Source organism: Eretmochelys imbricata, chromosome 3 (assembly GCF_965152235.1).
Source record: "Eretmochelys imbricata isolate rEreImb1 chromosome 3, rEreImb1.hap1, whole genome shotgun sequence".
NCBI lineage: Eukaryota > Metazoa > Chordata > Testudines > Cheloniidae > Eretmochelys > Eretmochelys imbricata.
In genome coordinates this window covers 91,546,551-91,573,327 of record NC_135574.1, presented here as the reverse complement: position 1 = coordinate 91,573,327, position 26,777 = coordinate 91,546,551, and the positions used below count along the sequence as shown (strand labels likewise).

At 42.7% G+C, this 26,777-nt stretch overlaps 1 protein-coding gene across 7 annotated transcripts in view; it reads left to right on the top strand.

The window, feature by feature from the left end:
- Positions 1 to 1,434: 1,434 nt before the first annotated feature.
- Positions 1,435 to 26,777, top strand: part of FAM184A (family with sequence similarity 184 member A) — a 170,301-nt gene continuing 144,958 nt past the window's right edge. For 3 of the 7 annotated variants that reach the window (XR_013345622.1, XM_077813001.1, XM_077813003.1), the window contains exon 1: positions 1,437 to 2,007. Coding sequence is in view for 3 of the 7 variants with exons in the window: in XM_077813001.1 (XP_077669127.1) it covers positions 1,840 to 2,007 (168 nt within the window). In the remaining 4 variants the exon portion in view is untranslated. Of the gene's footprint in view, positions 2,008 to 26,777 lie in introns of all 7 variants that reach the window. The other 4 variants (XR_013345624.1, XR_013345625.1, XR_013345623.1 and 1 more) reach the window with 2 other exon arrangements.

Here is a 26,777-nt window from a genome sequence, read left to right as displayed (position 1 = left end):
TAGCAACTTCTTGGTGAGAGATGTTGGGGTGCAAGTTACTGTGAGAGAGAGCCTACTGCCCTCTTCCAGTTCACTCTCTTACCCCAGATATGGAGGCAGCTGGGTTAAGTTGAGCTTACCAAAACTTGCAACAAAAGGATAAAGTTTAGGTTAGACCAAATACCTACATACATTTGTCTTAACCTTTTTCTTTGTTTGCACTGTACTTTTGGATGAATAAACAATATACTTGTTTTGATTTAAAACTGCTTTGAGTCATTTTAATCAGCTCCTAGACACAGATTCTTGAAAAGTTTTCTTGCAGGAGCCAAATGCAGGTGGGCCTGTTATGTTTTAGATGGTGGGAAACAGAGTAACCCACTCATCAAGTGCCTGAGTGGTTAAACTATGAGTTTCCACGCTTGAGAGAGGTGAAGGAAGCCAGGCCTGTCACCTGAAGGGTGCATTTGAGAGAAATTGCAGTGGGGTCCAAAGTGTAACTTGTCCTGTAACTATAACATTGTTAAAAGGATTGAATAGGCCTGGCCTGAAAAAAGAGTATTCTGGACCATCACTATTATTTAAGATTTATGGATTAGCTCGTTTAATCACTTTCACAAGTGCCACATTGATTCTGTTCAGTGCTACTATTTTAATCAGAATGTTGTGCAATACTTAGACAAATACTGTACCACAACTAGGTCTGATGGCAGCACTGTTAATTTTTATGAGCTACCCTGTTAACATTTATCAAGCAGTAAGATGTTCTCTCCTCTAGCAATCAGTCTGCAACTGTAACAGGTCCAGGGCTCTTCCACAGGGAAAAAGGGCTGGAAAGTTATTTCTATCTGAAGGTTGAGAGCGTGGGGCCCGGTTCCTACCCGTGCGTGGTACGGCTTTCTCTAAAGACTCACAGAGGCGAGGCTCTGAGGCCAGCAAATGCTGGGGCAGTTGCAGAACTTTTGATCGTGCAGGGGCAGCACCGCGCAGAACTACGTGCGGCTGCGGGAGATGAAAAAGAACAAGGTGGGACTAGGAAGCGCGCCACCTGCTGCTGGAAGGGGAAGGGAGCAAGTGAGCGAAGAGGTCGAGGAAGGGGGCAGGAGGAGTGGACACGGCGCTTATGCACCTGCTGCTCGGGTACAGCGCGCAGCGCGCGCACCAGCAGCCAGGAAGACTCGGGGAACAGTGGAACAGCGCGCGCCCGCCTGCGGCCCAGCGCATATGCACCTGCTTGGCGGGAGATAGGAGGGGAGAGTTTTCCAGCTGCTACGCATGCGCGTGGCTCCGGTTGCTTCGCACCTGTGGAGGCTCAGACTGACAGGGCCGGGAGTGAGCAGCCGGAAGTGACGACATTGCTTAGCGTAAACAGTGCAGCCGGAGCCTGGTAACCGAGTGGCGGCCGCAGCAACAGTCGCCGGCTCCTCCGCGCTGGGCGAAGCGGCAGCTCTGCTTGGGCTGGGCGGGCCGCGGCGGCCGCCGGAGACCCACCCCCCCCGCGCTCCCGAGGGTAGCGTTTGTCAGGGGGGCCTTTCGGCCACCCCGGCACCGGGCGAGGGAAGCGGCTGCGTGGCCCGCTTGCTGCCGCGCCGCGAGCAGGAGGCGGCACCGGTCGCTGGTGCGCAGATTCTCCCCCGCCCGGGGGCCGCGTCCCCGCCGCCGCCCCGCGCACCTAGCGGAGGGGGCGGATGGTGTGAGGGAGGCGGGACCGGAGACACGGCCGCGGGGGGGGCTGAAGGAGCACGCTCCGCCAGTGACCCTGGCAGCGTGCGCGGTCAGTGCGCCGCGGCATCGCCCCCCCCCCCCCGGTCGCTTTCCTGGAAAGCGGAGCGGGAGGGGTAGCCGGGTCTCGCTGTGAAGATGGCGACCCCCGGGATGAGCTGGCAGCAGCATTACTACGGCAGCGGCGGCGGCTCCTCAGCCAGCGCTGGGAAATTCGTCGCGTCCAGTTCCCAGCCGGGGCTCAGCGTGGAGTACAGCCAAGATCTGCACCTCAAAATGAGCAAGAAAATAGCCCAGCTCACCAAGGTAAGCGTGTCCCCCCCTCCCAACTCTCCAACCGTGTCGTGTCTCCTGCTGCGAGCTGCTCTCCGGGTGAAAGGAGGAGGTCGCTGAGCGCTCTTTCGTCTCCTGCAAGCCCCATTCTTCCGCCTGAGAGGGGCAAAACTGGCTTCAAATTCCCATTTAGATGGAGATCTTCCAGTGATTAAAACCTGGTGGATTAGTCCCTTTTAAAAGCTGCATGTGGATTGGCTGCTTATTGCAGTGTTACCTCAGTTCCCCAGGATAGAATCCACAATGTGTTTTTCACCGAATAGATAATGGCATTTATGCAGGTTTTGACGTCTGTTGAAGGTGAAATCCTAAAGCAAAGGATGACAGCCAGAGAGACAAATAGTTTTAGTTTCAAAACATGACATGAAAAATGCGTTTGGAAAGCTATAAAGTGAGTCCATTAAACTGTGCTTGTGTACATAGTTTTTCCTGTATAACTGTCTGGGTTTAGGGAAATTGACACTGACTGACTGGATTTTATATTTATACTCTAAAATTTACAGGATTTAAAAAAACCCCTTCATTTGCATAGAAGTGAACAAGCCATTCTAGGTGATTTTTTTTCAAATAAACTTGGAACTAGTTTTGCTTTTTATTAAGAACTTATTTTTAATATCTGTTATTTTGAGTGTCCCTTGACAATGAATTAACTGTCTTAAGTAATGATTTTGGGGGGAAGAAGGGAAAATATCAGTTTTGTCTCACTGATTTAACAGCCTTCATGACGGGATCCTAAGCCCTGTAAGAGGATACTGTAGTATACATACATTTTGTTAAAAGCTGATATTTTAAAGGAACACTGTCAAGATTAGTAGACTGAAGGGTGACAGACTCTACTGTAGTTATGATTTGCATATTCAGAATAACTTTTTACAAATGCATGATTCAATTCTGTAATTTTCCTTGGTTTGAAAAAGAATCACAATTCATAAAATACACAGACAGCTTTGCATGAGGGAAATACACAATGTGTACTGGAGGGAAAGTAATTGGTAATGAGCCGTTTAAAGCTTCATATAGCTTATATTTAAACAAGAAGTTGAAAAACCCGTAAGTAATAAACATATTAGTATCTTTCAAATATCTGCTAAGCTGAAGGAAGAAAACGTTTCATCTCAGTTCAGCTCGTTTGCTGAACAGAAATAGAGAATTTTTTGCAGGAAGTTTATGGTGGTCATGCAGGCCATACCAAATTGTCTGTGTATATAGTTTTTGAATGAAATAAAGGCAAATTCTTACTAGAGTCAGTTAATGTAGACAGCATAGTATGCTACTTCTGTTGGAAAACGAATTATTTTGACGAGTCAGACTTTATTTCTTTGACCTCAGTTAGGGAAGGATCAGAGCCTTCCTTAGGAAGAAGAAAAGGAGGACTTGTGGCACCTTAGAGACTAACACATTTATTTGAGCATAAGCTTTCGTGAGCTACAGCTCACTTCATTGGATGCATTCAGCTGTAGCTCACGAAAGCTTATGCTCAAATAAATGTTAGTCTCTACGGTGCCACAAGTCCTCCTTTTCTTTTTGCAAATACAGACTAACATGGCTGCTACTCTGAAACCTTCCTTAGGAAGTTATTTTTCACTCTGAGTGAAATACAGTTCAACTAGTCAAATAACTGCTATAGTTAAGCTTATTTTCTACATATCTTACTTAAAACTTGAATTGTGGTTTAAAACTAAGATAATACAATTAGTTTTTATCTTTGGTCACCATGTATGAAGAGTGTTCAGGGGACACTTAATTTGGCTTACAACACTTTTAGGAATTTAAAAGTAGGTATGTGAGAATATTTGTACAGACTAATTCTCATATGTGTACAATTTTAGGTTTATTTCCTTTTCTTATTTCAGTAGTTTGCATAGCGTTTAATTGTTGTCATCAGAAGCATATTTTATTTCCATGTTAAAATAGATGCATGGCCTTTTGAGTTCCCTGTCATTGGACATATGCTAAATATTCTGAAGAAAGAAACAACATACTTGTGGCACCTTTAGAGACTAACAAATTTATCTGAGGATACAATTAACTTAGGCTTGAATAAAGACTGGGAGTGGATGGGTCATTACACAAAGTAAAACTATTTCCCCATGCTTACCCCCCCCCCCCACTGTTCCTCAGATGTTCTTGTAAACTATTGGAAATGGCCCACACTGATCATCACTGCAGAAGGTGTCTTCCCCCCCCCACCCCCCCTCCTGCTGGTAATAGCTCACCTTACCTGATCACTCTCCTTACAGTGTGTATGGTAACACCCATTGTTTCATGTTCTCTGTGTATATAAATCTCCCCGCTGTATTTTTCACTGAATGCGTCCGATGAAGTGAGCTGTAGCTCACCAAAGCTTATGCACAAATAAATTTGTTAGTCTCTAAGTACTCCTTTTCTTTTTGTGGATTCAGACTAACACGGCTGCTACCCTGAAACCTATATATTCTGAGGTACTCAAAGCATTGAAGTAGCTCTGCATTCAGGGATTTTGTGCATGTAAATATTCAGAAATATGGTGTATTCTAGTCTTCGCCCTAATGTCTTTCAGCACAGTAGTTTATCAAAACTAATACTTCAGTTTATTTTAAGGTTCATCTTGCTATAAGATGAACCCAATAATACATTACATTGGCACCTTAGAGACTAACACATTTATTTGAGCGTAAGCTTTCGTGAGCTACAGCTCACTTCGTGGTAGCAGGATCCACACAGCTAGGTAGTGTGTGGCAAGCTATTGTGCTATAGGTTTACACAGCATAAACCAACTTTCCACATAATCTCTGTATAGGCAAGCCTAACAGCCCTGGTCCTGCAAAGATTTGTGTGGGCACTTTTACAGGTCAGGTGTTCATATTTGTTTGCTGGCAATACTGTGAGGTTCTACTGGCTGCTTTTTTTTTCCTTTTTCTTTTCTTTTCTTTTTTTTTTTTTGTAATAGAAAGACTCTTGTTCCAGAGTGGAAGTTTTGCAGGGGAGTGAGTTCTAGATTAAAGGGGTAGCTGTGTTAGTCTGATTAATTCGGGCATAAGCTTTCGTGCGTAAATAAAGAAGAACAACAGTTCTTTAGATGCATGAAGTGACTAGAGTAGAGGAACTCACAGAAATTGACATGTCACTAGTCCTGTGTCACCGGAGTAAACCAGGAGGGCTCACTGCTGGTGTGATAATGTAACAGCTGTGATCAGTTTCTTAGGTAGCAAGGTCCCACACCTTTTAGGGCTGTAGGTCAAAAACACCTTAAACTCCATCCACAAGCTACTTGGAAACCAGTGCAAACTGTGGAACACTGATATTATTATTTGTAGTAGTATTTCAGCACTTTGGAGCTCCAGGTATTGACCAGGACCCCATTATGCTAGGTGCTGTACATCCACAGAACAGACTGTCCTTGCCCCAAAGAGCTTACAGTTTAAGTACTTTTTCCTTAAAGTAAACAGACATATTGAACTGTTGTACGGCTTGCATCTGAGAATATGCAGACATGTTTGTACGTGATTGATGAATTAAAGAAAGGTCCAAGTGACCTTAAAATTATAAGTTCAAGACAGAGCCATAAAATCATCTTAAATTGTAATCCAGGTGTTCAGGTGCTTTTTAGGGCTAGAACTGCTATGCATTCATCAGTACAGGATAACAGTAACTTGTGTTTTTTATTCAGCCTGTTCCAAGCAAACTAATACTTTCTTTTTTCTTTCTCCACAGCAAGCAGAGATTTCATGCTGCTTTGATATTTGGCACACAGTTGGTCAGATGTACATATGCAATCACATATAATCACAGATTATTTCTTGATGGCATGCTTTAATTTTGTTGTTAGATACTATTTTATCTTCTAAACTGGTACACAGATCTTTTGAAGTGCCTAGAAATAAGGAGCTTAAGCCAAATAGGAAAGACTAAAATTGCTTCAGCCACGATTTACCATAAATCTCCTGCATGTTGTTGGGCAAGGTTTTTTTTTGTTTTTAAAAAGAGTTGCATTTGTTACTACTGTCTGACCTATATTTTCCCCTTATGTACTTTCAATACTAAGTATTTCAGAATTTTCAAGATATTGGTATGCTAACTTAGAGAAAGCTAACATCTTCAAAAGTGCCTAAGTATAAGATTTTTTCAGGGGCAGAACTAGAACCTGGGTCTGCGGGATGACTCTCATCTCCATACTGCTGCCATGGTAGAGCCACATGCATTACCACATAGACCCTCTGGAGATGAGCATCACAGGTAGTACCACCTCAGAAGGTTGGATTGACAATTTCAGTCATGGCGCCTGATTGGTCCATGCACCTTACTTAAGCTCAGGAGGATTCCAGGATATGTCAGTGCAATGAGGTAGACATCTCCCCCCAGCCAACTGTACCATCATACCTGCATCTTGGCTTACTTTTGGACTTGTGACCCCAGCTCGCACCCGTGGCTTTAGTACTTGGAGTCTGACTTCTGCTTTGCCCCATGACTTGGGTACTTGAATTCTGACTACAGACCCTGGTTTAGCAGGTTGGATCCCACCCCCCTATTATTGGTACTAGGAGCCTGACTCCAGGTCTTAAACTCAGGCTACTGCTTTTGGTCTCCTGCCCCTTTTGACACCAGCCCTGATCACTAGGCATGACCACCCTAACTCTGGTCTTGACACTAAGCAGCTTAAAAAGTGCCTAAAAGTGACCTAGACCCTGAAGATGATGTTCTTAATGCAGTGTACTAGTATTTTATTCTTGTGTTTTTTTTCTTAGTCAGGATCAGGGCCCTCATAGGCCTTCTGTAGAGACATAGAAGGAAACAGTTCCTCCCTTGAGGAGTCTGCACTCTAAGAATTGAGTAGTTCTGATAAAGACTTCTGTTAGTAGATTACTGTTTCAGTTGCTTCTCTTTCTCTGGATTTTTTTTTTTTATTGCATCATCAGAGTCCTTCCTTTAAATGCATTAACACATGAAGCAGGAATCTCAATGATCTTGATCTTATGTTTATCTTATGAATTATGTGCATACCTGTGGATAAAATACTTTAATCCTTCACTATTATGGTTGGAGCTACAAATTGCATTCGGACAAAAACAAAATCCAAATCATTAGCATTGGCTGAGTCACAGGTAGTTTAGTTGGCTGAAACAAGTCGACGAGATAATTGGACGAAAACCATCTGTTTGTACTTCCATGGGGAGACTTTAGTACTGCAGATTTCCTGAAGTGGAAAATTTACAGGTTAATGGGTACCTACCCTGAGATCTGTATTATGTAAACAGAAGTAATTAGCACTGCTTCAGACAAGCTTGTTATTCAAAAATAAATAAAAAAGCATCTGAAGGCCAACTACCAGTTAAAATGGTATGAAAGTTGGTCAACTCTCCCTAAACATTTTAAATTTTCCTATTCTAGGCTTCTTTGTGCTTGGCCCAGTGACTGACGTGAAGTTAAAATATTAGCTAGCAACCAGATCTTCTCATGGAAGAACAGTAAACTCTCTCTTTTCCTAAACCGTTAGAATTCCTTTCTGCGTTTGTCATCAAGACTAAATATTGTCAAAACCTCTTTAGTAATCCTTTTTTCCTTCACTGCCCTGTTGGTGGAAAAAGGGTTAGGATTCAAGAGCTCAAAACTTGATAGTGGCACTAAAGTAGGCTCCTGGAACTTCTTTAATACAGGAAGCATTCCTTTTGGGATTTTTTTGTTGATGGAGCAGGGTTAGTGGAGAAAATTTAGATATTGATATCCTGATCATTCTGTCCTCAGACCAGTATTTAAATGGTTAGTTTTCTTTGACCTAATAAACTGTTAAAAACAACTTTAGTGCTGAAGTTAAGACGTGGGACGGGTTCAGTCACGGAGACCCCCTTGGGACTTTCACCTGACGTGGTGGAATTACATCTGAGCCCGTTTTCCCTGCCAGCCTGGGACTCCAGAACCTTGCCTTGTTGAGCCAGACACGCTAGCCTGTTGCAACACAGACCCAGGCCTGGTCCACGCCCCCAAAGCTGCAGACTTTAACTAAAAATTGCTCAGCAGGTTACTTACCTCCAGCACCCATTCACCCAGTGGGATCCAAACCCCAAATAAATCAGTTTTGTTTTGTATAAAGCTTATACAGGATAAACTCATAAATTGTCCGCCCTTTATAAGACTAATAGAGAGAGATGCACAGCTGTTTGCTCCCCCAGGTGTTAATCACTTACTCTGGGTTTATTAATAAACAAAAGTGATTTTATTAAGTCTAAAAAGTAGGATTTAAGTGGTTTCAAGTAATAGACAGAAGAAAGTAAGTCACCAAACAAAATAAAGCAAAAACAAGCAAATTTAAGCCTAATATATTTCAGAAACTGATTACAGGTAAAATCTCACCCTCAGAGATGTTCCAATAAGCTTCTCTCACAGACTAGACTTCTTCCTAGTCTGGGCCCATTCCTTTGCCCTGGTGCAGTTCTTGTTAGTTCCAGCAAACATCTTAGGTGGAAAGCAGGGGTGTTCTCATGACTGGCAGCCCCCTTTGTTCTCTTCCACCCCCTTTTATAGCTTTGGCACAAGGCAGGAATCTTTTGTCTCTTTGGGTCCCCACCCCTCTTTCAAAATGGAAAGGCACCAGGTTTAAGATGGATTCCAGTATCGGGTGACATGTTCACATGTCCTGTGAGACCCCAGCCTCCATTCTTCCAAGGCTGGCCTGCACAAACCCAGGAAGCAAAAAGAAAAGGAGTACTTGTGGCACCTTAAAATTTATTTGAGCATAAGCTTTCGTGAGCTACAGCTCATGAAGTGAGCTGTAGCTCACATAAATTGGTTAGTCTCTAAGGTGCCACAAGTACTCCTTTTCTTTTTGCGAATGCAGACTAACACTGCTGTTACTCTGAAACCCAGGAAGGTTTGCAAGTAAACAGACCATTTACAACCAATTGTCCTAGTCAATGGGAACCATCAAGCTTCCAGATCACTATTAATGGCCCACACTTTGCATAATTACAGTAGGACCTCAAAGTTATACTTCATATTCCTAGTTTGAGTTACAGGAATGATACATTCATACAAATAGGATGAAGACACTCAGATTATAAGCTTTATAATGATACCTTACAAGAGACCTTATGCGTAACGCATATTCCAGTTAGGTTATATTCACACTCGTAAGCGCATTTCCATAAAACATTATGGAGTGCAACGTCACAGCATGTTAATCTTTAAGGGTGTCTGGGATAAAGCTGGATTATAAATAGACAATAAGGAAAACCTGTGGGCTCATAAAGAGGTGATCTTAATATTTGTTTCAAATTAGTCAGTTCCCTTAAAGGAACATATGGGTAGAGATTTCTGTTGGTCACTCTTTTACATGTGGAATTCCTATTGAAGTTATTGATTCTTTGCTAAGACAGAATGGCAGGCTTTGGTCCAAACATTTCCATAGATATGGTGATATGTTTTTGCCTTTTACCAGTTGTTCGTTCCAGATAAATTCACTGAGCATAGGACGTTTGCATATAAAGCTTGACTGCCAATGGAACCCTTTCAAATCATGAGACTTGACTCTGAGTTTCTGATAGCTGTAACTTAAATTGTATGCTATATAAACAATGAGAGAACAGGGCGTTGCTAAAAGTGAGGTTAGTCTCTGCGGTGGCCTTTATGAAACGTACATTTCATATTCTAAGATTGAAGTTAGAAACTTAAGACTCTACCCAGAAGCAATCTGTAGTTTCTATGACCTTTCCTTTTGTACCTGTCCTTCTGAAAGGTCAAAAGACTGCCTGAATGAAATAATAAATTCTGATTTCTGTCTGTGATTCCAAGTGTGTCAAATACTTCTTCCCTACCCCTCAAGTTAATGCATTAAGCATTAAATATTTAATCTTTGGGAAAGCTTTTCTCTTAGCTGTTCAACAGCCATAAGCATGAGAAAGCTGCTTCATTATTACATGTCCCATGTTAATTCTGAAAATGCTGTTCTGTGACTCTAGATTTTATTTATTTATTTATTTTTTGTAATAAAGATACTACTGGACTTCTGCATAGTATAACACTTACCTGTAAACATTTCTGGAACTGCTGTACACACACTTGCTGTCCTGTAACTGTTCCAAAGAGATCATTAGGATGTACCCAGTTGCTGTAATATACGGTACATACACACACAAATGGCAGCAAGTCTCAGAGCCCTGGTCAAACTGACTCTAGCTTTCCCTGCAGGGCTAAAAAGAGATGTGTAAATGTTGGGACTTGGGCTGGAGCCCAAGCTGTGAAACTTAGCAAGGAGGGAGGGTCTCAGAGCCCAGTCGTAGTCCAAGCCTCAATGTCTACGCTGCTATTTTTAGCCCCACTGTGTGAGCCTGTGTCAGTTGACCCCAGGTCTGAAATTTGCTGTCTTTTTTTTGGTGTGTAGATGTACCCATAGTCTCTCTATTCCACTCCAGTGAGACTTCATATGGGTTACTGTGCCCAGGGCTGGACCTTCAGTCGTGGTTAGATATTGACAAACTGCAGGGAGCTCAAATATACAGAAAAATGCTAAGAGCCATAGGGGTGGAGTGAGTATCATTGCCCAGTAGATAGGTCTCCTGAATCCTAGAATCCAGTTTTGATTTCTGTTCTCAATTCTGCCACTGACGTGCTTGAATTTTGGCAACTCACTTCACTTTTGTATCTTTTTTTTTTCCTCCTCCTGCCCTTTTCCTGTCTTGTTTATTTAGATGGCAAGTTTTGGGGGCCAGGACTTACTCACCCTCTATTGTACAGTTCCTCTCTTGGGGCTCTAGGCATTAACAGTATTTGTAATCCATGTCATATCCTTCCTAATGAAACAGACAATCCACACAGAAGGCTAAACTGGGGAAGGGAATAGCTCTCCATTTACTACTCCCGTACAGGATGCTTTCTTGTGAGAGTAGATGCCTCATAGTCAAGCTACCATCCCCCACCTTGCCAGATCATACTTGAGACTTGCAAAGTAGCTTAGTTGTCTGTCAAACTATTATATATTACCAGTACTAATTCTATTCTACTTTGACTCTGTTTGCAGTAATAGCAAGTATTATTGTCTCATTCTCTTCCTTCAATCAAGGAACTAAGACCTATTGAAAGTCTGCTCATATAGGACTAAAAGAGAAACCTCTACTCCTTGAAATGGGGAGAAATGGGAAACCTCCAGATTAGTGTAGTCTGTTTGAAAAATATCTTATAGAATTCTCAAATTGCTGTATTGTTCAAATTACTATTTTTTTTTGTGAATTACTATCCCACTGTAGTTTGGCTTTTGTTAATAGAGTTAACATTTTTCTAAGAGTGTTTTAATTTTTAACTTTTTAAACAAACTTATGTCTGCACCTTAGTGTGCATTAAAAATAGCAGTTCAGCATTCCAATATAATCCTAGAATTGCAAGCGAGGGACAAAAATTTGGAGAGTAGGAATTCATAAGAGAACAGATTTGAACATCAATACCACATGGACAAGTCTTGAATAATAAAATGGGAGACTTTAAATGATTTGATACTATTGCAGAAAGGGCAGTGTTAGTATCCTTGTTTTCTTGAACACTAAATACAGAACATATTAGAGATTTCCCTGCAGTGTGTGGTGTTTTACATTTCTTTATCAGTATTTTCCAAAGCATGGGGCATGCCCTTCTGAGGGGTGTGAAGGACTAGCAAGGTGTGTCCATGCTCCACCTGCCTTCCCCTCTCACAAATGTTCTCCAGAGTCTCAGCTTTCCTTTTTTCAAGTTGATGTGTAGCTGTTATGGTTGTGAAGAAAACATTTAAAATTTGACCCTGGGTAACCAATTCACTAATGTTTAATCTGGGTTTGCAGAGAGCCTGAAATAATAATTCTGAAATGTGAACTACCCCATTCATTTAAGTGGAAGTTAACTCAGATACCAGTAATACTTTAAATGTTAGCTTAAACTGTTTCACTCATCAAAAAACATCACAAAGATCTTTTGAAGGTGAACACAATTCTGCACTGCATGGTTACTCATTTTTGGTTCCACACTTAGGAGGAGGAGGCAGCAGGTCCTGCCACCATCTTCTGAACACATGCAGTATTCCAGCCCAAAACTTCATAGCAGGGCCATTTAGCATGTTGATGTCTTAGTATTACTTGGATGGCAATATCTATTATGATGATTTAAAAAATAATATTGAAAAGTAATGTTATGTTTCACTTTTAGATAACTTGTTTAAACATTTGATACCTAAAATTGAATGCCATTTCCTAAACTACAACTAAATTTCACTTTATTGAACTTTATGTAACACACAGTGTTGAAAAAGGGCATGGTTTAATTTCTGGGGGTTCAACTTTCAAAAATTTTGGTTATTCTGCTCTATAATATATGTAATGACAATTTCATTGCAATATACTGAATAAATCATTCTATTTTCTTTCTACTGTGCATTAAAGCCTTTTTTAAAAATGAGAAATTTTGTGTTAAGAGATGTGCTTGGACTTTCTAAGGTAGGATATGCCATATCTATATCTTAGGCCTGGTCTACACAATAGGGTAAGTCGGCCTAAGTTAAGCAATTCCGCTACATGAATAACAGAGCTGGAGTCGATGTAGCTTAGGTCAACTTACTGTGGTGTCTACGCTGCACTGGGTCGACGGGAGAAATTCTCCCATCAACTTACCTTACACTTCTCGTTTCAGTGGAGTACTGGAGTTGACTTTGGGCTCTGGTGTAGACCTGATCTTAGTATCTTACCTTCTTGACAACCTTAACTATAGTTTCTCTTTATTTTAAATTTCCTTAATGATTTGGAGGGGGTCAGGGGGAGTGTGTGTGTGTAATGTATGTATATAAAAAGTAATGTAGGTAATGAAGACAATATATCTTACCTTGAACTTTTTTGAAGTAAGGTGTGTAATGGGCTGCTTGATTACAGCCTTAATTACAGAATTGCTGGTGAAGGTTCTAATGAAGTCCATGGTTTAGCCTCTGTCCTGCTTGAAACAAGTCACTAAAGGAACATCAAAAAACCTACTGGATAGAAAAATTAGTGACTTGGCACTAAGTAGCTAAAACAACATGACATTTCTAATGAGAGTCAAATAACTTTTCTGTTAGTGGCTGATGATTCACTTTGGGGACAGACCGATCAGTTGTTTAGGCTTTCTAAATGCCTTTCAGAGTAAAATACTGTCAGTTCTGAAGTCCTATTGGGGTAGATCCTGAGCTACTTCTACCTGCTTGCTGGAAGGACAGCATGGAGAAACATACGTTGTTGCTGTTCGTGATGTAGTGTATGTGTGGGTAGAGAGAATTGCAGCCTTTGGAGCTTTCATAAGATGTGCAATCAGAAGAATGTCAAATGTAGAAATTAATTATTGAAAAATATCTGTTTCAGACTTATAGCCAACCTTTGATTGCACTGCTGTGCTGGTTTAATCTAACGCTAACTGATGTGGATTTGCCTCTTTTAATTAACTAGTATTCAGAGAGAGGGAACCCATGTTTTAATATGCAACTTCAGAGGAATCTGTCAGTGTGGATTTAGTATGCCTTTTTGAACTGTAGAGACTGTCTTTTATTTAGTTCATGTGGGAGAACATACAAAGCAGAGGTGATGCATAATGCAAGGTGTTCAGTTTTGTCTATCAAACTGGCTGCTTAGTTTGGCAACTTTAAAATCCCTAGAGGCTCATCAAATTAAAAAGGGATCTGTTATGACAGCTGGATGTAGTAGCCAGAAAGTGGTCATAAGTCTTGAACGTCACATTGTGGGCACAATTTCACAGTACTGATTTATAAAACAGCTTTGTTTTACTTTGTCTACAGAAGTGGTGGTCATTAGTCTGGTACTCAAGTGTAGCACGATGCCACTGGACTGGCTGACAGCAGCAGGTATTTAACCAGGACCTCGGGATCTGTAAGCATTAGCTGCTTCTGCCTGAGCTAAAGAATCCATGTTCTGTAACTCAAAGGCTAAAGGACAGTGTTTCCCAAAGTGTGGTATGCGAAAGGATTTCAAGGGGTACGTGGCAAAAATTTTTATTTTACTTTATTATAGTTTTTTAGCAGCAGAAAACAATTCTCTAAAATTTAATACATAAGAATGGTGTACACTTGTACAGTAGAAATATACACACAAGTTTACATTGTAACTAATATAACAACGCGTCCAGTAACATCTAATAGTACAGCAGAGCTGACGCAAACCACGCGTGCATGTTACAGTGGCTCGGGCAATATACTTGCCTTTGTGGCATGTGCAGAAGTCATACTGACGGATAAAAGTGAATAACTACTCATAGTAATCTAAAGATCATAGCAAGTACAAACTTGGTGTGTATTAATATACAATATTTCTCTTGTTTTTGTTAAACCCATTTACAATGGGTTGCTGGCTAAAAGCGGGAAGTTTGAATACGAATGTTAGTGATGATTATGCCGAAAAATGAAGTGATATGGCTACATGCGACAATTGTGACAACAAAATTAGTGAACCATCTGTAAGTTTATTGAACGTATCAGCTGCAAAGAAAATGAAAAAAGCCCACAAATATGTTGAATATCTTAAACTGGGATTTTCGTGGACTGGAGATGAGGTGGAGCCTATTCCATTATGTGTGATTTGTTACGAGACTCTCACAAATGAAAGTATGAAATCATCCAACCTAAAATGCCATTTCGATAGCAAACATAAAGAATATGAGGGAAAACGTGTAGAATTGTTCGAAAATAGGCACAAAGATCTCCAAAAGTCCCAGAAAACAGTTCGTAATGTGATGGGAGGTGAAAATATGAAAGCTTTGGAAGCTTCATATAGTGTGGTGTACTTAATTGCGAAGTCCGGAGCTGCTGAAGTGATTGGCGAGACATTAGTAAAACCTGCAGCCAAAGTAACGGTGCAAGTGATGATTGGAGACAAGGCTAGCAAAGCTATAGATTGTGTCTCCCTCTCAAATAACACTGTTCATCGTAGAATCACAGATTTGGCCGAAAACGTAAAGCAGCAATTATTGTCAAGAGTACAAAAGAGTTGCTACTATGCACTGCAAGCAGATGAATTAACTGATGTGAATTTAGCTAATCTTTTGTTGTTTGTCAGATAAGAGCTGAATAATTAAGTCCACGATGATATTTTGTTCTGCCAACCTATGCCAACACATACAACTGGAGAAGCTATTTTTAAAGTTATTGATGACTTTATCAAAAACAATTACTTGGATTGGAGTCTTTGTGTTGGAATAAGCACAGATGGCACCCGAGCCATGACTGGTTTGAAGAAAGGAGTTGTTGCACATGTTCAGGTTGTTGCGCCAGAAGCAAAATTGACTCATTGTTGCATTCACAGGGAAGCATTCTCCACCCAGAAAATGCAGGCAGATCTAAAGCAAGTACTGGATGAAGCTGTGAAAATAATCAATTTTGTGAAAGGCCGCCCTCTGGACGCCCGGTTATTTTCTCAGGTTTGTGATGAGATGGGCAGTGATTACACACAACTCCTATTTCACGCTGAAGTGTGTTGGCTTTCGTATGTAAAAGTTCTGAATCGCCTGTTTGAGCTGCGAGGAGAACTGCAAGGGGTTTTTTTTTTTTAGATGAAACCTTTAACCTGCGAGACCGTATACACGACTGGAAATGGCTGTGCAAACTAGCATATATTGCAGATATCTTTGCTCTTTTAAACAACCTCAGTCTATCCTTGCAAGGGAAACTCATATCCATATTCCACGTTCAAGACAAAGTGAGCGCCATGGTTGCGAAATTGAAACTGTGGCATAAACGTCTTCGTCGTCATGACCTGGATTCCTTTCCATCTCTTTATAACTTAGTAATAAACTCGACTAATGAACTTGATAGTGATGTGTTGCAAACCATGAAGCAGCATTTGGAAAGCTTGCAGAAAGATCTTCGTAACTATTTCCCTGAACTGGATGGCACCTTTGAATGGATAAGGAACGCTTTAATCATCAATGTTCAAACTTTGCCAAATAACTTCTCTGCTTCAGAAGAACAGCCTTGGAGCTGGATTCAAGTAGCTCCCTGAAAACAAAATTTGAGCAAAATACACTGAAGTCATTTCGGTTGGGGGTTAGCTCTGAATATCCAGCTCTATCGGACAAAGCTGTCAAGTATCTTCTGCCCTTTCCCACCTCGTATTTGTGCGAGATCGGTTTATCTGCGCTGGTTGGCATCAAAACAAAAAAAAAAAAATGGTCTTATTGACATGGAGCCCATCTTCATCTTAAGATCACAAACATCGAGCCAGATATCCCTGCGATAGTGTTTGGTCAAAAGCAATGCCATCACTCGCACTGAATAATTTGTACTGAAAATTTTTCAATACTGAAATAGTGAAGAAAGCACTAATTTTAATACTTACTAACCTAACCTAACCAAACCAGCATATTTTAATTTCAGAATTATGTGAATTCACCATATATACATGCTGTTCTGCCAGATTGTTGATTCACTTCTATTATTTAAATTATTTCTAGTACTATTTCTATATGTAACTATTATTTCTATTAAATGTTTTGTTTCAACTGTATGTAATGTAATTTTGTATTTATTTCTAATAAACATTTAATCCAGAATGAAAGAAATTAGGAGTGTTATAAAAATGTGACCCCCCCCCCAAAAAAAAAAAATTATCTTCACCGGAGAAGGGGTACACCAGTAAGACAGATGTCTCAAAAGAGGTATACAACTGTTGTAAGTTTGGGAAACACTGCTATAGGAGATTGATAAACCTCAGTGCATGGACTGCCCCCAAGAGGGGGACAAGGTATTTGTGTGATTGTGGACTACATGATGTAGATCAGTGGTTCTCAAACTAGGGCTGCTGCTTGTTCAGGGAAAGCCCCGGGCGGGCCGGGCCGGTTTGTTTACCTGCCGCGTCCGCAGGTTCGGCTGATCGTAGCTTCCACTGGCTGCGGTTCGCTGCTCCAGTCCAATGGGGGCTGCGGGAAGCGGCGTGGGCCGAGGGATGTTCTGGCTGCCCTGGGGGGAAAAAAAAGAACAAAATTCTTTTTTTCCAGGCTTGATTAAGTCTAGTTAAGTTCCCTTTCCATGACCTCTATAAAGCATGTTCTGCTAGTCCCTATTGCTGCTTTCAATACAGACAGATAATTCTTGATCAAATGCCCACTTTTATTATCTGTGTGCTATAATAACCAACAGTTCACAAGGTAAATCCAAGAAGTAGTGGAATTCTCATCTTGCTTGCCAAATTTACACTCCCACCCTGAAACCTTGCTCCTCTTTATGTAGTGTTACCATCTCCGGCCTGGTCTGCGCTGCAAAGTTAGGTCAACCTAAATCAATTTGTGTTGTTGTAGTTTTGCATGTGTCTGCACCTAAATTTGACTCTCAGCAATGTAAGCATCCCATTTCATCGATGCAATAACACCAACTGCCTGAATGACCCAGCCGTTTTCGATTGACTTTCATTGACATAGTGTAAGTGTAGACAACCTGTGTTGACCCTAACAGTCCTCCAGCAGCTGTCCCACAATGCCCCTGTCTCCTCTACAGTAGTTCAAGTCACAGTTTTGAACTCCACTACCCAGGGATCAAACACTGGAAGCCTGCCCCCTTTAAAACCTGCAGCATGTTTTTGAAATGCTTTTTCATGATTATCCACCTTTGCAAGCATCTGACCACGCCGGTTTCTTGCACAGAGAGCTACTAGATGTGCTCCTGCCTGCAGAACGAAGGAAGTCATGGATTTCTGCTGGCTTTGGGGAGAAGAGGCAATATAAACTCAACTAAGGAGCAGCTGATGAAATACAGATATCTATGTGCAGATTGCACAGGGGGTGATAAAACTGGGGTACAACAGGAATGATCAGCAATGCCATAAGAAAGTAAAGGAACTTTGGCAGGCATATCAGAAGGCAAGGGAGGGCAACAAAAAATCTGGGGCCGCTCCCGCAGGCTTGCTGCTTCTACAACAAACTGCATGGCATAATTGGTGGGACCCCACCAGGACTCTGAGTGTGACTGTGGATACTTTTGTGAGAGCCTGGTGTAGAGTCCCATGCAGTTCACTGTTTTTGTGTTTGTGGGAGGGATTATGGGGAGCAGGAATGGGGATTGGGGGAGACTTGAACCATGTGGTGAGCCAGGAGCTATTTGAAACTTCACCAGAGTCAAGCCAGGCCTGCGAGCCAAGCGCAGATGAGCCGTCGTGATGAAGGTGAAGGGAGTTCAGGTAAGTGTATACATTATTCCTCATAAACATTTCTTATCTTTTTGTTGCCCAAAATCTTCTCTCTTTCTTTCCCTTTCCCCCACCTTTCTTTTCTATTTAAAAATAGCTCCCATCTCATGTGTTTAGAGAACAAAGCTATCAACTTTTGACGCCTCATTTTACAGGTAAAATATTACAAAAATTAAAAAATGTTGTGACTGTAAAGTTATGGCTATATCTGTTTTAATCAGTAGCCTCTGCCATGGTGATCTTGCGATGTGCACCCTCCATGCTTACTGAATGTATGGCCCTGATCAGGTGAAGAAGGAAGCACACCAGGGAAGATATGTTTGGCAATATTGTCCAGTTCTGTACAGCTGCCTCCTGTGAACATGAGGATTAGAGGGGCTGAATGACCAAGACCGGAGAGAGTGTTTGCTGCAGGGACAGAGACAAAGGGGCAGAGGTGCACCAAGAGAAGAGCAGAAGAGCAAAATCATAATGGCTTGATGCTCAGGCAACACACACAGTAGCTCAGTGTTCTGCAGTGTGCCCAAAGGCCCCAGATACAACAGCCTTTCCAATCCCTTTAAAACTCCATAGTCCTCCTCCATGTACCCTCCAACATAACAGGTGACAGCATAGCATGAACCTTTACCCTTACCTCTCCACATCAGGGGAGAACAACGAGAACCATGACTTCTTACTCTGACATGTGATAACCACAGAATCAGCCACTAATCAGTGTTTTGTAACCTGAATGAAACATTGTAATGTTTTTAATATGTAAATGTTTTTACGTGATTTTTACAGTGCTGCTCAAATCTTTTTATACATGTATTTTCATTTTAACTTTGTTCCCTGTTTGCAAGCAGAGGGGTTGTTTTTTTTAAACTCCAGAGTTTTAGTTTACACCAAGTATAAATGTCATGTTATAAAATTCTTAATGGGAGTCACCCACCCACCCATATTTAAGCTCTGTGCACAAGAAGGCACACCAATTCACAAAAGCATCATACAACACTATTATGGTTGATGGTTAAAGGTATCTTTAAGGCTTCCCTCAGCCATATAGCTCCACAGTTGGCTTTTGTAATAGCTCTTGTGTCTGGCTCTTCAAATTAAGCAGACACCCTTCCGGTAACCTTAGTGCTGTGCTCTCTGCGCTGGTTCCCTCCCCAATATAAGAATCTAAACTTGAGGTTCAGAGTCCTCTATGAGATTGGATCAAGCTACCTGACCAGTTGTCACTTCTTCCACACCTGTTAGCTTCCATGAAGTCTGCATTCTATGTGAAACTTGAAAATGCCGACTGAAGAACCTTGTGTTTAGGAGACTGGACTTTCATATGAGCTGGACCTGAACTGTAGAACTCATTTGTATAAAAGAGAACATCCACAAAACTCCCACTTTTACAACTAAATGTAAAAGTCATTTGTTTGACATAGTTTTCTTTTGAAAAAGTCTCAAAAGACAACATGTCTGCTTACATGGACAAGCAGATTGACACTCTAAAATACCAGGTTTCAGAGTGGTAGCCATGTTAGTCTCTAAAGTGCCACAAGGACTCTTCGTTGTTTTTGCTGATACAGACGAACAAATTTATTTGGGCATAAGCTTTCGTGGGCTAGAACCCACTTCATCAGATGCATGGAGTGAAAAATACAGGAGCAGGTATAAATACATGAAAAGATGTGAGTTGCATGACCAAGTGTGAGGTCAGCTTAACAAGACAATCAATTAACAGCAGGATACCAAGGGAGAAAAAATAACTTTTGAAGTGGTAATGAGTGGCCCATTTCAGACAGTTGACAAGACAGTTTGAGTAACAGTAGGGGGAAATTACCAAGGTTTCAACAATTTCCACCCCACCATCAACCTCAGCCTGGACCAGTCCACACAAGAGGTCCACTTCCTAGACACTACAGCACTAATAAGAGATGGTCACATAAGCACCACATTATACCGGAAACCTGCTTACCGCTATACTTTCATCCAGACCACATCACACGATCCATTGTCTACAGCCAAGCTCTACAATACAACCGTATTTGCTCCGATCCCTCAGACAGAGACAAACACCTACAGGATCTCTATCAATTGTTCTTAAAACTACAATAACCACCTGGTAAGCGAAGAAACAGATTGACAGAGCCAGAAGGGTACCCAAAAGTCACCTACTACAAGACAGGCCCAACAAAGAAAGTAACAGAACACCCCTAGCCATCACCTGCAGCCCCCAACTAAAACCTCTCCAGCTCATCATCAAGGATCACAGCCTATCCTGAAGGATGATCCCTCGCTCTCACAGACCCTGGGGAACAGGCCAGTCCTCGCTTACAGACAGTCTCCCAACCTGAAGCAAATACCAGCAACTACACCACACACAAAAACACCAAGCCAGGAACCAAACCCTGCAACAAACCCCAGAGTGCTAACTCTGTCCACATATTTATTCGAGGGACACCATCATAGGACCTAACCAAATCGGCCACACCATCAGAGGCTCATTCACCTGCACATCTTCCAATGTGATATATGCCAGCAATGCCCCTCTGCCATGTACATTGGCCAAATCAGACAGTCTCTATGCAAAAGAATAAATGGACATACATCTGACATCAGGAACCATAACGTTCAAAAACCAGTAGGAGAACACTTCAATCTCCTTGGTCACTCAATAATAGACCTAAAAGTGGCAATTCTTCAACAAAAAAATTTCAAGAACAGACTCCAACGTGAAACTGCAGAACTGGAATTAATTTGCAAACTGGACACCATCAGATTAGGCCTGAATAAAGACTGGGAGTGGTTGGGTCATTACAAAACCTAAACCTAATTTCCCCAATACTAATTTTCCCCTACTGTTACTCACCATTTTTTGTCAACTGTCCTCCGCAGTGGTAGCAACTGGCTCAATGGCCCTTCTGGACACTGGGCCTACCACCAAACCTGTCGGTGGCTTTGGAGGCTTGAGTCCTTCCATCATTGACTCCATCTGCAAGGGCAGGAGATGGGTATGCAGGTCGTCACTGAGACCACTGCGGGTCCCAGTACAGGGGCTGGTACCAAGGTGGGTGAGGGCCCGGGAACCAGCACCACCCTGGCACCTCACAAGTCATCTCAACACAGGGGGATCCCTAGAAACCAGAGGGGGAGGAAGACCCGTTGCCCCCACAGGCATCATCCTCATCCTCCCTGCATTAAGTGGTGGTGGACACTTCCACCACACTGCCTGCTATGGACAGCAGAGCACATCAGGAGCTGCTCAGAAGGATGGCTCAAAACCTAAACATGCAGGCGGAGGTGGTCTCAGGGGAGACAGACCCTATGGTGGACATTCTGGTCGCTGAAGGCCCTTCAAGGGTGGTTTTGCCCCTCATTAAAACTATCCAGAACACCACTAAGGTGCTGTGCCAAACACCTGTCTCTTTTTTTCCCCCATGGTGAAAGGGGTAGAGAGGAAATATTTTGTGCCGTCCAAGACGTACGAGCATTTGTTTACCACTCTCAGTCGGGTACTCTGGTGGTGAGGGTGGCCAACCAGAAAGAAAGACAGGGACAACTGGGGCTGACCCCTAAGTCCAGAGTGGTGAAGAAGCTGGATCTCTTTGGTGATTCTACCAGGGGGCTCCAGTTTTGCATTGCCAACTAGCAGACAGTCCTTAGCTGCTATAGCTACAATTCCTGGAACATGTTTAAGTTCCAGGAACTTTTACCGGAGGATTCCCGCTCCAAATTTGTGGCTGTCCTGGAGGAGGGCAAGGTAGTTGCGAGGACCTTCTTACAGGCCTCCCTGGACTTGACGACTTGGTCCATGACAACTGAGATGGAGCCATGAGACGCAGCTCATTGCTTCAAGTCTTCGGACTCCTGCACAAAGTCCAAAACACTATCCAGAACTTGCCTTTTGACTGTCCAGGGCTCTTTTCAGAGCAAAGACACTAGGCTCCACAGCCTGAAGGACTTACGGGCAACCCTTAAGTTCCTGGGGCTTCATACGCCAGCCTCCTAGAGAAAGCCCTTCAAGCCACAACCGACCCCTTGCTTCTATTCAACTCCTCCCAGGACTATAACAGGAAGTGGGGCAGGAGTAACAGGCGGAGGCCCCCCCAGTCCTCCTCTAGTCAGGGTCGGGGTGCAGCAAAGCAGCCCTTAGCCTCTAAACCAAACTTTTGAAGGTGCGCCCGGGGCAGCGCACCAGTTCAATTCCCAGTTCCTTCTCCTCCCTTTGTGAGTCGTCTATCCCACGTCTACTATGCCTGGGCTCAAATCACTTCAGACCAATGGGTCTTGAGCATGGTAGAATTGGGATATTCTCTCCAATTCTGTTCCCACCACCTTCCCCATCCCTCTTCAGGGACCTTTCTCACAAGCAACTTCTAGTGCAGGAGGTGCAAATGCTCCTACAACTCAGGGCGGTGGAGGAGGTCCCTCCAGAGTTATAGAGCAGTGGGTTCTAGTCCCGATATTTCCTAATCCTCAAGGCCCACAGTGGCCCCAAGCCTATTTTACACCTGTGAAACCTAAACACATTCATGAAGTTAAAGTTCCGCAAGGTCTCCCTAGCTTCCATTGTTCCCTCCCTGGATCCGGGGTACTGGTACGCTGCCCTCGACTTGAAGGACTCATACTTTCACATGTCCATAATTCCATCCCACAGATGGTTCCTCTGTTTCGTGGTCAGCAATGCACACTATCAGTTTACGATCCTTTTGGTGGCCCATTGGATGTTCACCAAGTGCATGGGGGTCATGGCAGCTTTCCTATGGAAGCAGCAAGTGCAAGTATTTCTGTGCCTAGACAACTGGCTAATCAGGGGCTGATCCTGGGCCCAAGTGGAGTACTACGTGAGCCTGGTGCAAATGATATTCCACAGGCTCAGCCTCATTCTGAACGTGGCAAAGTCAACCATAACCCCCACTCAAAGGACAGAATTAATTGGAGCTCTCCTAGACTCCAGTCAGGCCAGAGCATTCCTCCCGGAATCTCGCTTCCTTGCCATGAGCACCATCATAGAAGATCTCGGACGATTCCCCACTGCCTCAGTGTGGAATTGCCTGAAACTGCTCGGGCATATGGTTGATATGTGATATAGCATGCTAGGCTGCGGCTCCAACCCCTTCAGGCTTGGCTAGCCCAGGTGTACAGGCCGAATTGAGACCGCCTAGACAAACTGATCACACTCACTCCTTGAGTCCCTCCTGTGGTGGCTTCACCCGCATGCAGTATGTGCAGGAATACTCTTCTCCAGATATAAGCATTCGTTGTCCCTAGTCACAGATGTGTCTGGGATAAGGGGCGCACCCAGGAAGGCTCAGGACTCAAGGTCTTTGGTCCCAGGCAGAACTTTCGCTGCACATCAACGTCAGGAAGATGTGTGTGGTTTGCCTCACTTGCCAGACGTTTCAAACCCATCTACAGGGCAGATGTGTATCAGTATTGACTGACAATACCACAGTGATGTTCTGTATAAACAGAGTGGTGCTCGCTCTTTTCTCCCCTGCATTAGGAAGCCCTCAGGCTGTGGGACCTCTACATCGCCCACTCAATACACTTGGAGGCATCGGACCTTCCGGGCTCACAGAGCGAACTGGCCGATCACCTCAGCAGATCCTTTCACGGCCATGAGTGCTCTCCCCTGAATGTCACGATCAACATCTTCCAAAGGTGGATGCTTCCCCAGATAGACCTGTTCGTGACAGGGCGCTATGGGAAGTGTCAGCAATTCTGCTCCTTCCTGAATCACAGCCTGGGCTCACTTGGGGACGTCCTTCCCCTTCCTTGGAAGGGGCACTTGCTGTATGCATTCCCGCCTTTCCCGCCCCTCCTCAAGGTCCGAGAAGAGGAAGCACCAGTAATCTTGATAGCACCAGTGTGGCCACATCAGCGCTGATTCAGCACACTGCTAGACCTGTCGGTGGACACGTCTATAACTCTGCCCCTCATCCCAGACTTGATCATGCAGGACCACAGCCACCTCCAGCATTCCAGTTTGGAGTCTCTCTCCACCTCACGGCATGGAAACTCCATAGCTAAACATGCTCTGTACTTTATCTTTCTTGGAAGGTGGCGTTCCTAGTGGCTATAATTTCAGCCAGGAGGGTGTCTAAGCTCCTTTATACTGTCTTCAATAAAGAAACAGTGCAGTTGCAGCCAAACCTAGTTTTCCTTCTGAAGGTGGTTTTGCAGTTTCACATGAATTAGAACATTTTTCTTCCAGTGTTTTTCCCTAAGCTGCATGCCAGTAACCGAAAACACATGCTCCATTCCCTAGATGTCAGAGGAGCGTTAGCCTTTTACATTTAGCGGAGTAAGCCATTTCGAAAATTGACACAGCTCTTTGTTGGATTTCCGAGCAAACAAAAGGGCTCACGGTGTCGTCCCAAAGGATCTCTTCATGGATCATGGCTTGTATCAGGGCATGCTATGACCTAGCAAAGATACCGGCCCCAGCATTAACAGCACATTCCACAAGAGCACAAGCTTCATTGGCAGCGTTCCTGCCACAGGTTCCTATTCAAGACATCTGCAGGGCGGTGACATGATCGTCTAATCACACCTTTACGTCGCACTATGCCATAACACAGCATGCTAGAGATGTTGCCACGTTTTGCAGAGGCGCTACAGTCTGCGACTTGGTCTACTCCAACCCCTCCTCCTACGGATTACGTGAGAGTTATCTACTTGGAATGGACATGAGCAATCACTTGAAGAAAAACTGGTACCTACCTTTCATAACTATTCTTCGAGATGTGTTGCTCATGTCCATTCCAAGACCCACCCACCTCGCCTCTGTCAGAGTATCCGGCAAGAAGGAACTGAAGAGGCGGCAGGTTGGCAGGGCCCTATATACACAGCCATGAAGGTGTGACTCCAGGGGGCTCCACAGCTGAACCGACGGGTACTGCTAAGGGGAAAAACCTTCCAGCGACTGTGCATGTGGTGCACATACACCTGCTTAGAATGGGCATGAGCAACACATCCTGAAGAACAACAGTTTATGAAAGGAAGGTAACCAGTTTTTTTTCTTTTTGCTGTGGAAAAAGTAACGCAAAATGATACCACATTTCTTAACAGTTTTTATGAATTTTATTACCATACGGATTTAAAATGAGAGAGACTTACTTGAAGCTGGTGAATGCCCAAACGCACCAGGAACATTTTTAAACATAGTTGTTTAAATGGACCTGTTCCATTTTTTATGTCAACAAAAGAGCTCTTCTGCAAGATCATACCTTTTTAGCTTTACAAAACTTAAAGTATACATTGGTCAGTGGCATCAGAAGAACTTCTAGCAGATTTACCAAGTTGTAACAGCCACATTTAATGTAATGTTAACATTTCTGAGTAGTCAAACAGTTGCTGCAGCCAGTGTGTTCACTGTATTGTCATCATTCTTTGTGAAACAGTGTATTTGCTTTTTCTTATCCAGTTCATAAAAACTAAGGATAGTCATGTAGCGAGAGCTAGCTAGGGTTGCGCTGTTTTTATATTTAAAACTCTTCCCTCAGATACTGAAAACTTAGGAAATAAACTATTAAGGTCAACAACCACACTTTTGTTTCTCTCCCTACACCTATTTAAAACTTACCAACTCTTATGTCTTACTATAATTCTTCCACAATAACATTTTTCACACCAAAATGAATGAATAACCATTCAGCCTTATATATTATGCATATAAGAACATGTATAAAAAAAAGCTTTTCCCCCTAAGAAACCCGAAAAGATAATCACTGTAAAAGGGCATATTTTTAATGTGTTCTATGTATGTTGGATGCATCATGTATGTAACTCATTGTTCAGGGAATTCAAGCTTTTTCTGTTTTCAGGTCCTAAATAATCCCTCCACACACCCCCCCCCCCCCCAAATGATACAACTTGAGCATGTTCTGTAGACCATCTACTTTATCTGATATTTTTCATTGCTTTAGCCTTAATTAAAATAGCATTTTATGCATATTCTCATTTTTTGTTCTCCCATAAGCATGAATCAGCTTGTACTTATTTGCTATATACAGTTGTACAGTCCTTAGAACCCTAATTGTCACTAAAAATTTCCTAATATTTGCTGAGTTATTACTTAGAAGTTCTGACAGTTCTCTGCTACTTAATGGCATGAAACCAAAAGCAGACCTGAATGTCTCCTGGCTAGTGCAAGCTTTGCGGTAACCTAATGAGGTTTACATGTGTCTTCCTTAAAAAACGTGGGAAAAATGAAAGCAACCTACCACTAAAAGCAGTTCACCATCATGGACTACTTACCATTACATAGTTCCCCTTTGGTCAGTCAATTTTTTTAAATGGAAAGGCTAAAAAGGAGCAAATACCTTTTTTTCCAGGTCAGGGTGGAGGAGGCAATATCTGTTATTGGACCAACTTCTGATTGTGAAAGAGACAAGCTTTTGAGCTACACAGTTTTTCTTCAGGACCGGTAAAGGTACTCAGATTGTCACCAGCTAAATATCAGGTGGAACAGGTTATCAGTTTGGCAGACTTATTAAAAATAGCCTTTCAAAATAGGTACTAATAAAAAGTTTATGAAGTCTGGTGTCTAGTTTGTACCAGATGCCCTTTTTAGCTAACTTTTTGTGTCTCTCTTACCCTTAAAACATGAATTGTCACACT